Genomic DNA, 17,473 nt, shown 5'->3' on the forward strand with positions numbered 1-17,473 from the left:
TACCGTGGCTAACTAGAAAAGTTGGGAGCCGCTGTGCAGTAGGTGCTCTGTTACTCCACTCAGGGAGATGCTGACAGTGAGCATCCGGGTTCTCAGATTGCTGGGTTTTCTCCCTGCTCCCAGGTAGGAACTGGGCCGAGCCCCTCTCCACTCACACCGGGTTCTGGCATCCCCTGCCCCACTCAGCCGCAGGCCGTCTGTTCACATGCCCCGAGATGGACACGGCCTATTCACATTACTTGCTAAATTGACATCTGGTTGTCCCTGTCGACCCAACTTTGCTGGCAGAACAGATGAAACATTCTCAACATCGCAAGCTTGCCCTGGGGAAGGTAGGAGGAGAGAGGGGCTTTCAGGCTTAGTTTTCTGATATCTTCACAGAGATCGCTGTGGGTTGAGAAATCTGCTGCGGATTGAAAGGCACGTGCTTGCATGCCCATGCCTCTGTGTCGTGCGCCTCAGGCTTTGCTGGCTTGGGAAGGGGTCTATTGTCAACTTCCCCCACAGTGTGGGGACTGTGGGTCTCAGGGCATACACTCATCTCCAGCCCATAGGCTCTGCCAGGGCTCCTCTCTGAATCTCCAGGCTGAAGGCCGCCTGCGGGCTGAGAGGAAGGGGCCACAGAGCTGCTTGAGGCCCAAGAGTTAAACTCGTGGGACAGGGCTCGGGGCTAGGGGCCCAGAGGGAGACAGGGCAGGAGGTTGGTGGGGGAGGGGGGTTGGCTGCCGCTCCAGGACTTTCTGGGCTCTTTGTCCAAATATGGAAGGTTTTTTTGTCTCTATTTGAGTCACGCCGGCCATGGCCCAAGAGATCTGCCTCCCAGATACTGCAGGGGGGACTGCGCCAGCACTACCCGGCCCGGCCCCGCCCCTCCTTCCCCTGCCCCGGCTCCTCTCAGCACCTATGACCTCCGGGGCAGAGCTCTCCCCACCAGCAGAGAGCCCCGCGCCTCCCTGGCTGCTCTCCAGCACCAAGACACGGGTCCCACGAAGGGAGGAAACACTTATTCCCTCAGTCTGCCCATAAGCTCTTCTCACTCCCCAGGGCCCCTTGAACTCAACTGAGCCGTTCAGCTAATAACTACTGAGCAACTACTCGGTGCCAGTTCCTGAGGCTCTGACTGTGGATTGTGACTCCAGTGGGATTAGTATGTCCAAAGCCAAATCCACCCTACCCTCCCACGTGCCCATCCTGGCATTAGCACCCCCAACCCCAGGCAGTCCTGAAAACAGGAGCCAGGCTGTCTGGGCTTAACCCCCAGCTCTGCCACTTCTCTAGCTGAGGGCAAGTTTCCTAACGTGGGCAAACAGCTGCACTGTGCTGTGCCTCAGGTTCCCAGCTATAAACAGGGATGATAACAGTGCCTACCTCATATGGCTGCTGTGAGCACGGAATGAGTAGATACCTGTAAAGTGCTTAGAATGGGGCCTGGCACAGAGTAGTAACTTTCAAGCTTTGCTGCCATCATCTGTGAGTCCCAATCCCCGACACATAACCGAGTCTGGTTTGGCACCGTGGGCTGCTAAGTTTCCATCAGCTTCCTCCCTGCTCTCTCTTCATCAGACAACATTCACAGCCTAGGCCTTGGAATGTGGCCAACCTGAGTCTGAATACCACCTCCTCTCCTCCGGGCACAGCATTTCACCTCTCCTCCAGGCCTCAGTGTCTTGTCCTATGCCCTCTCCCCCCACCCCACCCCCGTTCAGTACTGACTTGGGACAGTGCCCCTTGCCCATTTGCTAGCTTCTACCTGCCTGGGTGCTCCAACCTGTGGCCCCCTGGCATGGGTTGGCGTGAAGGAGCTCAGAGCAATCTGGAAACTCCCCAAAGGCAGAGTCCAGCTCCTTCTCCTGCCTCCTCTATCCCCTGCTCATTACTCATTTAATAAGTATGTATTGAGGGCCTACTGTGTACCAGGAACAGGATGGGGATTAGGGCTGCCTGAGCAGAACCAAGCACTGGGTCGCAGGGTGAACTGGGGCCCCCACCCACATTTCCACACCCCAGAGCTCTTGAGATCTGACCCTCACCGAGCAGAAAAGAGTTGCATCCTGGGGGAACGGGTCTTGCCACCTGGGCTGGGATGCCAGTGGGGACGGAGCCTGCAAAGAGCCCTCTTCCAAAGGCCTGGTCCTGGTCAGGTAGGCTCTGGCTGGCTCTGTCAATGGAGGTGAGGAGATACAGAGGGTCAGAGGAGACGAGAGACTGCAGGAGTAAGACCCCAAGGAGGACGGGAGGGAGAAGGACAGAGGAGGGAAGACCTGGTGTGTGTTGGTAGAAGAACATGGGTCAGGAGGAGGAGGGGGAGGAGGCCCTCCACAACCCAGGCCAGGCCCAGGTGAAGAGATGGGGTGGGGCAGGGACAAGTGGCTGGCCCCGCCCATCTCCTTCTCCTCCTCCCCCTCCAGCCTTGGGGCCAGGCCTGGGACTATTTTTAGCTGGGGCTGAATTTAGCTGTTCCCTCGGAAATTCTTCACCCGCCCCAGGCAACACCCCCGCTGGCCTTGGGGAGAAGCCTGGACGCGGCTGGTCCAGGCAGGAGGAGAAGAGAAGGGGCCCAGGAGCAAGAAGGACACCTCGGCATCAGCGGGGAAAAGGAGGCTCGAATCAGGCCCCGAAGTTTGAATTACTCCTCTCCCATAACTCCTGCCTTACCTCCTCAAGGCAGGCTTTCAGGGTGGCAGTTCTACTGAATGACACTTCTTTCTGAGTCTATGGTACCCAAATCACAAGGGTCCTTTGTCTCCTATTACAAAACCCATGTAAGGACTATTAGCAAGGCTGCCTGCCTGTCCATCCACCAGTCACTCTACCCCCAGCTCCTGAAAGCCTGGGGATTCTGGAGCTCTCCTGGGCTCCGCCACATCTGGGACTCCCACTTCACAGATGGGGAAATTGAGGCAGAGTGCCTCATCTTGGATCACAGTCAGCACAGGCCTGCTCTCCCCACCCCAGCCCCCAGGCCTCTCCAGGCAGGGTCAGATTGGGGGTGTAGCCTGAAGGTTTGCTACCTTACTGGCGAACCCACTGAGAAGTAGGGCATGCCTACTGGAGTAGGGGGTGCTGAAATGAGAAAGAAAACATATTGGGCACAGAGGCAAGGACCTGAGCTGGCTCAGCGCCCCCTCCCTCCTTTTAGACCTGCAGAGTTCTGCCCTGAGACGGGGGATGACTCAGATGACCCTGCACTGTTACATTCTCTGACTCAAACCAGGTAGGTAGGTCCCACACCCCCCACTCCAGTTTCTGATAGGGCCCTGACTCTAAATCCAATTCTTCAGATTTAAACTCCAAATCATTTCCCCAATCAATCCCTCACTGCCAATTCTCACATCACCTGCCTGGACAAGCTCAGGCTTCTCACCTCCCTGCTCTCTCCAGTGTGACCCTCTTCCCACAACCAGAGGACTTTTTCTAATGAGAAAATCAGCACCGAATCTTCCATGGCTCCCCACTGCCCACAGGGCCAGGCCCAGCCATTTAAAGCCTTCAACTCTGCACTGCACACACAGCCTATTCCCACAGTCTCTGATCACACCGAGACCTCCCTGCCCTCTTGGCCTCAGACGCATATAGAGGCTTCCCTTTCCTGCCCTGGAGCAGACCAATTCTCTAAATTGCCAAGAACTTTCCTTCAAAAACATCCCCTCAAGAACTTTCAATAGCCCCTTACACCCAGCAGCCCAAGTGTGGGGCTAGAGAAGTGGTGCGGCACATATCTGGGAGGCCCCTTGCTGGGCCTCACCTTCCCCATCCAAACCTTGCATGGGTGGAAGGTAGAAAACGGCTGGTTTCTAAGGGTCTTTCCCCGTGGTCTGTCCTGGCATTCAAGGCCCTGCCCCCCTCCTTTGGCAGAAATCCTCCTCTTGCCCCCCACTCCCCAAGAAGCTAGATGTTACACCACCAGCCCCCATCCAGGGGAGGCAAGAAGAGACAGAAGACAGCAAGAAACCAGGAGTAAGAACTCAACGATTGCAGACAGCCAAGAAAGATGGAGTCAGCAGGACTTTGGGGGGGTTGGGGGGGGTCCCTTCCTGTTCTTCCACCCCTTCCCTTCCACATCTGCTCCCTGACCCTCAGTGCCCTGTCCTGGGAAAGGACTGAATGTTTGTCCAAGGGGTTGGGGGGTGGTCTCAGCAATCCCAGGAGGCCGGGCTGTGGGGCTGGCTGGCGGCCAGGAACTGGGGCCTCACTCCACCCGCTCCACAGAGCAGCACAGGGAGGGCAGCTCGGCTCAGGAGCAGGGGCTCTCACCCCCTGGGAACCAATAAACAGGAAACAGACACCAACCTTGTGCTGGCTCCCTCAGCCCGGCCCTCCATCACCCCCACTGCCTCCCACTGGCCCAAGGCCTGCCCCGCCTCTCTCCTACCCCAGAAGCTCAGAACCAAAGGACGTCAGAACCGAGGGACAACAGAATCGCAAAAACACAAACGAAATCAAGCTAAGAGCCACGGACTCTTGGAAAGAACTCCGAATCTCTCATCTTGAAATGAATCTCAAAAACACATACTCTTAAAGTGGTTGCATTTCTGAGAGCTGTCTACACCCCAGGCCCTGGGCTGAGGGCTCCACAAGCATGACGGCCTTTTAGCTCTCACACAACCCCTTCAGGGGAGGGACCAGGGTCTTAATTTTACAGAGCAGGACACTGAGGCTCAGAGCTGAGTGCCTGTGACTTATTAAAACATCACCAGCAAGTCAGCCAGAGTCAGAGATTTTAACCCTTATCAGTCAGATCCCAAACCAGCCACACATGACACCTCAGGCTCCCTGCTGTGAAGGGACTCCCCCAGAGCCCAGAATGGAAAGCAGAGGGGACTGGACCCCACCTTACAGCTGGTTCCAGTGGGTCTGGGGCTTTGAGCCAGAGAGAGCTTTGGCTCTGCTCTGCCTCCCACTGCTGGGCTGAACTGTGTCAGACATGTGACAGGTTGGGCAGGAAAGAGCAGAAGTAGAGAGGGAGCTGGAGAGAGGGGCAAGGACAGTAGGCACTTGGCTCCATGCTACTGCCTGGCCCTGCTCCCCACTTCCAAAGGCCCAAGCTGCTAAGCCAGCACCTCTGCCCAGCTACAGCCAGGGCTCCAACCTACCCTTCTGTGTGGAACTTTGCCTGCTGAAAAAGGATGCTGAGAATCTGAGAATCTTGGAGTCAGAATCTCTTAGAATCATAACATCTTAGCACCTTAGTCATGAGGGTAGGAACTAACATTTCTTGAGCACCTGTTATGTGCCAAGTCCTCTTTGCATTACTTCATTTAATCCTAACAGTAATCTTTGGTGGAGTGATGGGATTTTGCACGTATTTTTTTTCTTAATCTTTCAGATTTTTTCCCATCACATAGCTGTATATTCATCATAATTATTTCATAGAACATCTGCATCAATTCAGAAAAAGAAATTAAAAAACAGAAAAAAAATTCATACATACCATACCCCTTACCCCTCCCTTTCATTGATCACTAGCATTTCAATCTTCTAAATTTATTTTAACATTTGTTCCCCCATTATTTATTTATTTTTAATCCATATGTTTTACTCATCTGTCCATAAGGTAGATGAAAGAAGCATCAGACACAATGTTTTCACAATCACACAGTCACACTACGAAAGCTATATCATTATACAATCTTCAAAATACATGGAACACAGTTCTACATTTTCAGGCAGTTCCCTCCATTACACCTTAACTAAAAAGGTGATATCTACTTAATACGTAAGAATAACCTTTGACTGTTTGGAATCTCTCAGCCATTGACACTTTATTTTGTCTCATTTCTCTCTTCCCCCTTTCGGTCAAGAAGGTTTTCTCAATCCCTTGGTGCTGAGTCCCAGCTCATTCTAAGATTTCTGTCCCACTTTGCACCCATTTTTAGGACTCAGGGAACTAAATGCCTACCTTGGGTCCCAAAGCCAGCATGGCGGGTGAGGGGATTCTGAACTGTGCCTTGCATATGAAGATAGGGAGTTCCTTTCCATCTGACCCTGAAGTCCCCTTGCTGGGCCTCCCACCTTCCCTGCTTGCCTTGGCTCTCATGCCAACTACCCTTCTTAAGAACTGCTTCATTCCAATTTCTATTGGGCAAACCTCAGGCCAGTCATCCCTGAAAGTCAGGCCCATTCCCAAGGAACCTACTAGCACATTTGTCCCAACCCCACCAGGCCTGGGCTAAGACTCTTCTGGACCCTATATACCTCAGAGGGGCCTGGACACTTGTCAAAAGCCCCTGGTAAGCAGGGATGTGTCCAAGTCTTCCTTGTGTTACACATTGCCCAGTGATTGCAGACTGACTGAATGAATGAATGACAAATGAAGATGGAAAGGAATGAATGCAGCAATAAATGCCATGCACTAAGCTCACAGGCTCTGCCTTGGGAGCAGTAACTGCTGAGGGCCCTAGATCTCAGGAGCCAACAGCCTGGCCCCTCTGCCCACCTGTCATAGGCAGAATAATGCTGCCCACTGCCCCCAAAGCTGCCCACAACCTATATCCAGAACCTGTAAATATGTTTCCTTACATGGGAAAAGGGACTTTGCAGATATAATTAAATTAAGGTTCCTGAGATGGGGAGGGTATCCTGGATTATCCAGGTGGATAATGTAATCAGAAGGGTCCTTACAGGAATGAGGTAGGAAGGTCAGGGTGAGAAAGACATTTGATGATGTTGGCTGCCGCCTTTGAAGAGTGAGGAAGGGGCCAGGAGCCAAGGAAGGCAGGTGGCCTCCAGAAGCTGGAAAGGGCAAGGCAACAGATTCTCCCACAGAACCTCCAAAAGGAATGAAGTCTTACTAACATCTTGATTTCAGTTCCACGAAACTTACTTTGGCCGTCTGACCTCCAGAATTGTAAGATAATAAATTTGTGTTGTTTCAAGCCACTAAATTTGCAGTAATTTGTTATTGCAACAACAGGAAATTGTCACCCATCTGCCAGTCTGGACATCTGGATTCAGCTCGTGTTCCTCCCACCATCAGTGCCCTCTGAACTCACCTCTAACCCTCTTCCTGCCTGGGGAGACTTTCCCCAGGTCCACCATAAACACACCAAGGGAGGTTTTAACATTGCAGAAGCATTACCCACTCCTGGGGATAGGTCCCCAGTGTGGGCCCCACAGCCTGCCACACGTATAGGGAGAGACTCCATCTGTGAGGCAGGTGAGGGGTGGGAGGGTACCTGGAGTAGCAGCTGGCGGTGAGGGAAGGAGTTCTGAGTTTGAGTGCTAGCTCCACTCGGAGCCTCAGTTTCCTCCTCTGAGCCTAACAGGGCTGTGAGTCCCTGTCTGCCTTCCTGTCTCCCTGGAGGCTGTGCTTCAGTCTACAAGTTGAGATTCCACGCAGGACAGCATTCGACTTTCCCAACAGCTCTGGGAGGCAGGCTTATCCCGGTGCCCAAGGGTATAGAGAAGCCTGTGGCTCTGAAAGGAGAAAGGACTTCTTCAAGGCCACACAGTAGGAAATGCTGAGGCTGGAACCCAGGTCTCCGGACTCTAGTCCAGACCTCTGTTGCTGTACCATGCCACAGCTACTGGTGGGAGGTTCAAGGAAGACTCTCTGAGGGGCTCAGAGACCCTGGTTGGAGCTCCAGGCCCTTACAACTCATAGGCTGGGGCTGGCTTACTGCTCAGAGTCCAGCAGCTTGGCAGTTCTCTGCCCCTGTCCACCCTTGGAATGCCCCCAGAGACTAAGGGGCCGGGAATAGGGGGAAATCCACTCTCATGGCAAGGGTAGGATGGGACATCCACTCCAAAGGCCTAGGAGGACCAATGCTCCAGCCCCACCTGCTTCTCAGGGGACCCAGGGCCCACATTTCAGGCCTGCCAGCAAGGCGCCAGGCTGCTTGGGCACATTTCCCAGTAAGTATGCCAGGCTGCGAGCATTTCTGGGAAACATGGGCTCCCCCCACCTCTGCCCTACCACCACCATCCCTGCCAACTCGGCTCAGTGGGTACTCTGTGGGGCCAATATATGGCCCGAGAGTCAGACACTTGGGGCCAATTCCCATATATGAGTTGTGGTGCCTTGGGCAAATCTCTGCCTGCTCTGGGCCTGCTACCTAGGTCCATACACTGGGGCTGTGGCAATGCCCATCTGTGTGGAGAACCAGAAGGAGAGACAAGACTGCCTTAGGATGGAGTGTGCTCCCTATGCCAGGAGATATGCAAGCTGGGACTGGTGTGCGATCAGAGAGGCTACAGAGGAGATGCCAGTCACCTGCATCACTGGGTACCTGTGGCTACCCCACACTCCTAGCTTTTGAGCCCAGTCAAGGCAGATATGCAGGTAGCCAGCGTAGCCTCAGTCAGCTCCAGGGACTTTGTCAATCTCCCTCTTCCCGCCCTAAGAAACCACTCATCAGGTCTACATCAGTCACAGCTTGGGGTTCACTTTGAATACTAGGGACCAGGCTCTCAAAAAGCTCTCTGAGCCACAACAGAAATCCACCTCTATTTCAACCCAAGCCACCATCATCTCTTATTTGGATTATTCCAGCAGCCTCTCAACTTGCCTCCCTGCTTCTACTGTGGCCCCCTGCAATCTACTCTCACACAGTAGCCACAGAAGAACTGTGAAAGCTTAAGTCAGATCAGGTCGCTGCTCTATACTCAGAATCTTCCAACAGTGCCTGCCCTATTTCACTTCACGTACATCCCAAATGCTCCCATTAGTCTATGAGATCTCTACTCTCCCCTACCTCTCTGACTTATCTCCTACTTTTCTGCTCCATCCACGTAGGCCTCTTGGCTGTTTCTCAAACATGTTTCTACCTCAGGGCCTTTGCATTTGCTGTTCCTCTCTGCCCAGAATATTCTCTCCAATTCTACCCCCGACCCCAGACAATCTCCTGATGTGCTCCCTCACTTCCTCCAGGCCTCCACTCAAATGTCACCTCCTCAGAGAGGCCTTCTTTACCTCTCAATCTAAAATAGCATCCCCTCCCGGTTATTCTCTACTCCCTTAGCTGCTTTATTTTTCTTCCCAGCCCCTACCACATACTAGTGACACATAATGTATCACTAGTCTGGAAGCCCCATGAGGGCAGAACTTTTTTCTGTCCCTGCTGTATTCCCAGGGCCTAGAAGAGTATTTGATATGTTTAGGTGCTCAGTAAATATCTGATGAATGAATGAGTGCACGACCCTATCAAGGTCACCCAGGGTCTCTAAATAAACTTGCTACACATAACCTGCTGTGTTTTTTTCCAACTCCTAGCCTCTATTCATGCTGTGCCCTCCTCCTAGAACCCCTTCCCTCTCTTCTCTGGCTATCTGAACTCTTCCTGTTTTCAAGGCTCCAGACAGACCCTCCTCCAGGAAGGCTTCCTTGCCAGCCTCCAGGCCAGTCCTGCAACATCTCTATAGCCCCTTCCAGACTGCTTCTAGATTCCGAAGCCTGAGTGCCTCACCTTCTCCTGGGGGTACCTCCAGCCCACTGCAGGGCGGCATGTATAGCCTGAGAGATTACAGATGGAAAGGAAGGAATCAGGAGAGGCAAGTCCCTACCCTGGGAGGGGGGGGGCTGGAGAAAGGATTAGCAGCAGCCTCATACCCTCCCAAAAACCAGTTAGTCCCAGAAATATGGGGCTGGAAAATGTCAGACAACTCTGGTCCGTCCCCCAATCCTTTCCTGCTGGGATGAACCCATTCCTGGACCACCACCATCACCTCCCAACAGTCCAGGGCCCTTAGGAAAGGGGGCGGGGAATAAGCAGAGAAAAGGGCCAGCCCTTCTGCCTGTCCTCCCCCATCCCACCCTCCTCCTGCTGGGTGACAAGACATTTAATTATAGATATTTGGTACCACTCAGAATTCCAAATGTCCTATTTGCCTCCCCTCCCAGATCCAGTTTCCATGGAAAAATCACAGCAAAAAGCCAAGGAAGGGAAGGAGAGAACCCCACCCCCACGGGTTCCTTGCCAAGGGGAGACAGAAGGTGACAGGAAAAGCTACAGCCTAGGACTCCCTCGGCAAGGCAGGGAGCCGGCTGGGCAAGCGGGGGTATGGGAGCTGGGCCACATGTGATGGGGGGCAGGGAGCAGGGGGACAAGGCCAGGGTTCTGATGCTTGGGTCTGGTCCTGCCCGGCCTTGCTGTGTGACCTCTGACACAGCAGTCTCCCTTTCTGCATCTCAAAAATTCTACCCACCCCATCCCAGGTCCTGGGGAATTAAATAACCACTATGAAGGTGTTCTGGCTATTCGGGGAATACAGGTGATACCCAAATTGTTCCCCAACCCTGTACTTCCCCCCCAAACAGCAGGCCAATCCCATTGAGAAATGGGGACCCTTTGGGCTTCTTACCCCTAAGATGCTGACATTCTAGGACTCAGGGGGAATCTAAGTCTGACATTCTAAGACTTTAGTACTGTAAGGTTCCCACAACTTTCACATTCAAAGAATGAAACATCCAGAGTGTCTGGCACGTGTAAGCATGCAATAAATGTTAGTCATTACTACTGCTATTCCAATATGCTGAAGTGCTGGGAGTATGTCCATCTATCATTCTAGGGAAGAAGTTACTTCCTATTTCTGGGCTACCATTGTTTCATCTGTCAAATGGGTATAAAGCATCTGAGGACAGAAGGTTGGACCACAAGACTCTGGGCTTTAAAGCTGGGGTAGGGGGGAAATGCCCTGGAGGGAAGGGTCGCTGATCATCTGGGCTATTGTGGTCCTAAATGACAGGGGGCAAGGGGCAGAGAGGCAGGCTCAGACAGCTCTGGCCTCCCCACCCCCTCACATACAGGAGATGTTCACAGAATAAATGAGCCACAAGCTATCCCTCACCCCCGGGACTCCTGGGTTCTTACAGCTGTTGGCATATGGCTGCCCTTCTCCACTCTAGCCATACTCCTGGCTTCTCCCACTTCCCTTAGAAGAGCCTCAAAGACCAAGCCATTTAACTTCCCATTGTATAGACAGTAAAACTGAGGCCCCAAAGCAGATCAGGTACAAGTCCTAGTGTGAGTCAAAGGCCAAGCCAGGCCCAGGACAACATCCTCTTGCATCCCAACAATGGAGGTAACACCACATGCTGGGTTTCTGGCTGGAAGAGACCTGAATGTGAGTGACTCCCCACACCCCAGGGTCAGGTCAGGGGTCCCCTCAGCCCCTAGGGTCTCTCCTGTCAACCCCTGGCTGGGTTTGCACTGGTTTCCACCCCATCAGCAAAGCATGACTGCCTTTTCTCTTCTGATTCTGCTGCCCACATCACACCATCACCCACGGCCAGGAAACATCCCTGGAGCCCTAGACCTGAAGCAAGGGAACACTGTCTGCTTCACGGAGGCTGGCAGGAGGGGACAGACAGCTGTCCCCGTCTCTGGGGAGTCAGAAGAAGGGGAAGCAGCAGGAGGGATCCAGGCTAGCAGATGGGAGAACTTCCAGGGTAGGAAATCAGGAGATGAGGAATCTCTTTTGAGACTACTCAAGTCCACGTGGTTAGGCTGAGGCCCTGTGCACTCAGCCTTGCCCTCAGAAACTCAGTGGGGTGGGGAGCGGGGCGGGGTGGTAAGCCTTGCCCTGGCTAGAGATGTAGCGGGGGCAGAAGAGCCTTCTCCCACCCCTTTCTCCCCAGGGAGGAGAGATCACCCACTCACCATACAGGACTCTCCCAGGCAAAGATTATTACCCCTGTTTTACAGAAGGGGAAAGGGAGGCCTGGGGACGTGAATGACCCCAGGAATACAGAGCCACAGTGCTCTTCTGATGACAGACTCTCCCCTAAAGGGCAAGAGGGACCCTTATGCTGGGCCTGGAAAGGTGGGAAGGCTGGTCTGGGCAAAGGCTAGGCCTGAAGGCTGGAGAAAGGCTCACTTGGGACAGTGAGAAGACTATGTTTATTCATCCCGGGGCAGGGGAGAGAGGGGGGATGCACAGCTTCTCCGCAAGTGGGGGAAGGGACCAGGAGAATGTGAAGAGGGGAGGGGAAGCAGGAGCCCAATTCTGCAAAACTCCCACCTCCTCTCTGGGCCTCAATGCCTCCTTTTAGGAGCACTGCTCCCCCCGCCCCCCACCATTGTCTCCCTGAGTCCACTGGTTCCCACCGGCCCTCTCCCCAAGTTAAACCTCAGTGCTCCCAGGGGAAACATTAATATGGGAAAGGAAGCTGGAGAGAGGGCATTTAGCAGGAGCTGCCCCTGCTCTCCCCCTCCCCTCTGCCTCCCCCACTCCCATCTTCCAAAGGCAGAACTGGCACTGGAGTTGAGACACTGAGCTGCTCAAAAGGGTCTCAGAAGGAAAGGCAGGGCCAAAATTCCCCTCTCCCCACCCCTCATCTTGCTGACTTCCTCTGTGGCCTCTGTGGGAGACACCAGAGTCAGGACTAGGGGGAAGCAGAGACAAGGAGAGAGAAACAAAGAGAGAGAGAGAGTTCAAAAGGGCTATGAGAGCCCTGGGAACTGGGAGTGACTAAATTCGTCCAGGGTTTAGGGTTTCCAGGGTCCTCACCCAGGTGGAGGACACAGTGGAGCACAGGCAGCAGTTGGAATAACCTCAGACCATCCCCACGCTCAGCCCAGAAACCCGAGCCTAAAATCTAGCCTCAAATCCAGATCCCAGGGTATCACACTGCCTAGAACCTTCCTGAACCCACAGCCAAACTCCAAAGATGGCTGATGTCAGAACACAGAAGCGAATGGCCTCAGAAGAATGAGCCCCCAGGGCCTAGACCCTAAGAGTGGATAGGGGAGCATCTCAGGTACCAGGAATGGGACTAATGAATACAAGCAGGCTGAGCTGTGGGGAACGAGGGCCCCTCATGCACAGCACAGCCCTGCCTGTGGGGGCCAGAACCACCCCCAACCCCTCCAAAGTCCCCTCAGCCTCATTACTCCCTTCCCTACTCTGACCCTCTAGAAGCCGTCATTCTAATCAGAAGAGGCTCTGGAAGCCTCCAAGGGTGCCCCAACTCAAACCCACTGTCCCCAAATCTGCACAGTACCAGATGGATGCAAACAGAGGCACCACATGCTCACCAACTCCCGATTTTACTCGTGGCGGCTGAATCACAGAGAAAGGCCAGGCCTCCTCATTGTCACACAGCAAGCCAAGAGCAGAGCTGGGGTTAGAACCCTGCACTTCCTCCACTACTCCATAAACCTTCTCAGCTCGCCCAGGCCTGGGAACAGACTCACATTCTGACCTGCCACAAGAAAGCTAATGAGGAAGGACAAACCCATGTCAACTGGGGTCTGGGGAATAGGGCAGCAAAGCTTGGAGAAAGGACCGAGTCTTCCCCCAGGTCCCATCACCCTCACACATCCTTCCAATTTACAACACAGAACCAGATAGGAACCTCTAAAATCAGCCCCGGAGAAACATCTAAAGGACTAGATAAAAATCCTTTCTAGTTACCATCCAGAACATCTCAGGGCAGACAACAACCTTTGACATCAGCACCAGCAGAAGCTGGAAGCATCAGGGGCCGGAGGAGACAGGAAACCTGTGCCATCAACACTTAAAACTGCCTGGGCGCTTCCAGGAACCTGCTCAATGAGCACATTCAAAGAGCTCCTGCCCAAGTCAAGGCCGGCGGGCCTCCCTCAGCCCCGCCTTCCCCAAAGGCCCCCCATAAAGGACTCACCACCTGTGGCTTGCTGCAAAACTTGTTGGCTGGGACAGTCTCAGGGGGCTTGGCTTCTGTAGAGGGCAGTGCAGCCGGAGCCAAGCAGGGCATGTCCACAGGCACTGGGGCAGGGACATCGCCAGAGTGGAGGGTCAGCATGTACTGCTTGGTGACATCCGCAAGCGATGGTGCCTGCAGCATGGGGTGGGCTCGGGCAGAGAAGCCCACGGGCTCTGGCACAGCCACAGGAGGGCCAATGGAAGTTGGCGGCTCAGGTACCACAATAGGTGTGAAGGTGGCTGGCACACTAGCATGGCGAACATGTTTGGAGGCGGGCCGGGCCCGAGACAGGCCAGTCTGGTCCTGACTGACCTCCTCTCTTCGTAACTCCTGGTGACTGCTCCGGGTTGGGCGTTTCTTGGAGCCGCGGCGGATGAGCCGTGGAGACAGAACATCAGCGAGTTTGGGGTCCAGGTGGAAGTCACGGTGAGAGGTGGAGGGGGCCGGCAGGGCCTCAGGTAGGGCCCTCTCAGACTGCGTCCGGCTCCTGCCAAGACTTGGCTCTTCTGGTTCTGCCCGCTGTTCTGCAAGGATGGGCTCACTGCTGGATGGAGGCAGCAGGGGCTCAACTTCTCGGATGGGCTCCCCTCCAGGGCCCTCAAATCCAGGCCCAGCCAGCTCCCCACGGCGGCTGGGGTCACTCAGAGACTTCTTTTTGGGAGCTTTGCCAGCAGCCCTATCATCCACTGCACATCCCAAAGCACCAGGCCCCTGTATGATGCTCTGAATAACCTCCTGGTATCCCTTGCTCTCTTCACTGCCTACAGACCAGTCACTGTGACTGCTGGTCAGGCCCTCATCCACAGGTGGGGCTGCTGGAAGCCCTGTTTTGGGGTTCAATGAGCCCAAGAGGTTGCTGTCCACGGAGAACCCAGACTGCTCCTCCGAGGTGGCAGGCCGGTGGCGCTGTGGAATCGGGTCACTCAGAGACCTGTAGGCCTCACTTGCTTCCCCATTGCTCAGTTCAGTCCCACCAGGGCCTGTAGGAGGGACTTTGCGTCGCCGGCGGAGGGCACCTGGCGTGGGAGGGGTTTCTGGGGACACGATGGCCCACCTGCCCAGACTGTCCTCAACCCCAGAACTATGGGGGTTGGTCTGGGCTGAGGGTGAGGAAAGAGGTCGCCACACTCCTGCAGGACCCAGACTGTAGAAGGTTGGAACAGGGGGCTCAGGGTCTGGCCCAATGCCCTCATCGGTCAGGCTGGACTCAGGGCCTGAAAGCTCCTCCTGGGACCGCTGTCCCTGGGGCATGTTCCCTGTCCAGTCAGGGCTCCCAGGGTGGGCATCGCTTCCATCATCCTGCTGAGCACCCATGCGCTGGATCTTCTCAAAAACCTGACGGGCTTCCTGCACATACTGATCCTGGATGATGAGGGGTAGTGGGTCCTCCTCTGTGTCAGGGCCTGCCAGGAAGAGCTCAGAGGAGCTGAGCTTCAGGGCACTAGCGCAGGGCAGGCGGCGGGATACTGGCTTCTCAGAGCAGGTAAATGACTTTGCTCTCCGCAGGGTGGCTGTCAAATCCTTGAGTGTGGGGCGGGTGCTGGGTGATGCTGGGGCTGGGGCAGACATGGGCCCAGGTTGCCTGCCAGGGCTACCTGCTGATGGTGAGTCTCTGCCATCCAGGGGACTACTCTCAGGGTCTCCCAGATGCCGGCCAGGTTTGTGGACCCTCAGCTCTGAAAGGTCAGAGCGAAGGAAGCTGAGCAGGGTCAGAGTCTCTGAGGCGATATCTGGGTTCGACAGGGACTTCTGCTGTTGGCTCTTGTCCAGCTCTTCTCCGCCATCCCTCAATGCCCTCGTGGGACCCACAGATCCTTTGGAGCGGGCTCGAGCCTGGGGCCTCAGGAGGAGCCCTTCTCTAGTTCCCAGGCTGGGGGAGCGGTACACACCCCAACCCCCAGAAGCCCGGCTAGACCACAGGTCCTCATCCTTGAGGGTCTCTGTGCTGGAATAACGGCTGCTGCCTCGGGAGCCTGCAGGACTGGCCAGGTAAGTAGGAAAGCTCACCCTGGCAACTCGGAAAGCTCCCCCTAGAGAGTCTGACAAGGGCCGGAGGCCCTCCTGGGGCCCTGGGACTCTGGGCGGGGAGCCAGTACCCCACTCCCGAGGTTCCTCCTCGCTAGGGGCTCTCAGAGTTGTTGGAGGGTCGGGGATCCTGGCTTCTCCTGCAGAGTTCATGCTGCCCAGATTTAACCCTTCACTGTCCGGCCTGCAGTCCCGGCCCAAGCGGGTGTTTCTAGGCCTAGGCCCCTGTCTCCCTCCCCAGCGGCAGCCGCCCTCACCGTCTCGGTCCTCGTCACTGCCCGAGGAGTGGCCTCGGTGGTAGGCTGGACTCTGCGCCCCAGGCGGCTGCGGGGGGCCCTCCTCTTCCTCGTCGCTGGAGCTGGCAGCCCGGTCGTGGCTGACAGGATAGGAGGAGGCAATTGAGGAGGAGGAGGAGCAGGAGGCCCGGGCCCCGGCCTGCGGTTGAGAGAAGCTATGCCAAGAATGTAAACCATCCGCCGGACGCTGAGCCCGCTCCTGTTGCTGCTGCTGCCGCCGCCTCCTCCCCTCGGCCCCCGGCCCCGGCAGCGTACGCGCCGAACGCAGGCCGGCCAGAGGGAAACACGTCCGAGGAGGTGGGGTTGGCGGCTGCCGGGGCCCCTCCCGGGCCGGGGGCTCCCACGCGGCACCGTCGGGGCCGGTCGTTCCCGGGGCCTCGGAGTCGGCGCTGAGCCGCCGGGAGCCAGGGCCGCCGAAGAGCTTACGCATCTCGGTGACGCTGGGCCAGGCCCCGCGCGCGGAGCCCTCGGCCGCCTCTTCGGCGGTCCCCGGGGAGACGCCCCCGTCCCGGGCCGCTGCGAGGTCGTCGTCGAGATGAGGCGAGTCGAAGCGCCTGGAAAGCTGGCGCACCGACGGGGAGAGGCTGCGGAGCGGGCGCGGCTGCGCGGAGGCGCCCGGGGCTCCCGACGCCAGTTTGGACACGCGCCGGGAGGGCTGGCCCGGGACTCCCACGGCTGGCCGGCACGAGGCGCGGCGCCGCAGCCCGGGAGTGTCCGTAGCCTCCTCCCTCCGCCCGGGCCCGCCGCTCCAGCGCTCCAGCAGCTTGAACGAGACGCTGCGATAGAGCGGGGGCCGGGGCGCCCCGTCGGCCATGGTGGCGGCACTCACTCCGGGGGGGCTGGCCTCGGGGAGCCGCGGCCAACCCCCCCTGCGCCCCCGCCCCAAAGGAGCGCAGCGGCCGCGGTCGAAAGACCTGGGTCCCCGGATCCGCAGCGCAGGGGGATTTGGAGGAGGCGGCACAGAGAGCGGAGCAGAGGTTTATCCGCTGCGGCTCAAGTTTCTGGGGCCTTGGGCGGCAGAGGCTCCATCCCGCGCGGTTCCTCCCGCCTTAGTGCCGACTCCCCGGCCCTGTCCCTGCCTTGGCCGACACGACCCGGAGCATCGCGACCTGTCTCGGTCCAGCGGGATCTTAGCGCTTGGTTCCTCAGTTCTGCGCAGGCCCGCCGGCCTGTCTGCCTCCCCTCGCGCTCCCGCTCCGGCTCCCGCTCCCGCTCCCTCCCCTTTAGCTGCCTGCTCCTCGCTCCCTTTTGTTGCAAATAAACTTTGTGGCTGGGGAAAGGGGGCGGGGGGCGGGGCCTCGCGCCGAAAAGAAGGGGTGGGCTCCGTGCGCGCGCGAGGCTGGGAACTGGGAGGAGGGTGAAAGTGGGGAGGGGCCGAAGGAGAAGCGAGACTGCAAGCGGAGTTTCAGACCCTCCAGGTAAGGCCCTGGAGAAGCCAGAGGGCTGAGCTGACCTCCGGCATTCTTCGGACACACAGAAGAATGTCAATCTCGTGGGCACACGGCTAGAGCGGCGCAGCTACTTGAGC

The 17,473-nt window shown here is 56.4% G+C and overlaps 1 protein-coding gene across 1 annotated transcript in view; it reads right to left on the reverse strand.

Moving 5' to 3' along the window:
* The window catches only part of ARHGEF17 (Rho guanine nucleotide exchange factor 17), a 67,352-nt gene extending 50,162 nt beyond the window's left edge, over positions 1 to 17,190 (reverse strand). The window contains exon 1 of the mRNA XM_077113643.1: positions 13,583 to 17,190. Coding sequence (XP_076969758.1) covers positions 13,583 to 16,759 — 3,177 coding nt within the window. The 5' untranslated portion in view covers positions 16,760 to 17,190. The remainder of the gene's footprint in view (positions 1 to 13,582) is intronic.
* Between the last annotated feature and the right edge of the window lie 283 nt (positions 17,191 to 17,473).

This window comes from Tamandua tetradactyla, chromosome 8, assembly GCF_023851605.1.
Source record: "Tamandua tetradactyla isolate mTamTet1 chromosome 8, mTamTet1.pri, whole genome shotgun sequence".
Classification (NCBI taxonomy): domain Eukaryota; kingdom Metazoa; phylum Chordata; class Mammalia; order Pilosa; family Myrmecophagidae; genus Tamandua; species Tamandua tetradactyla.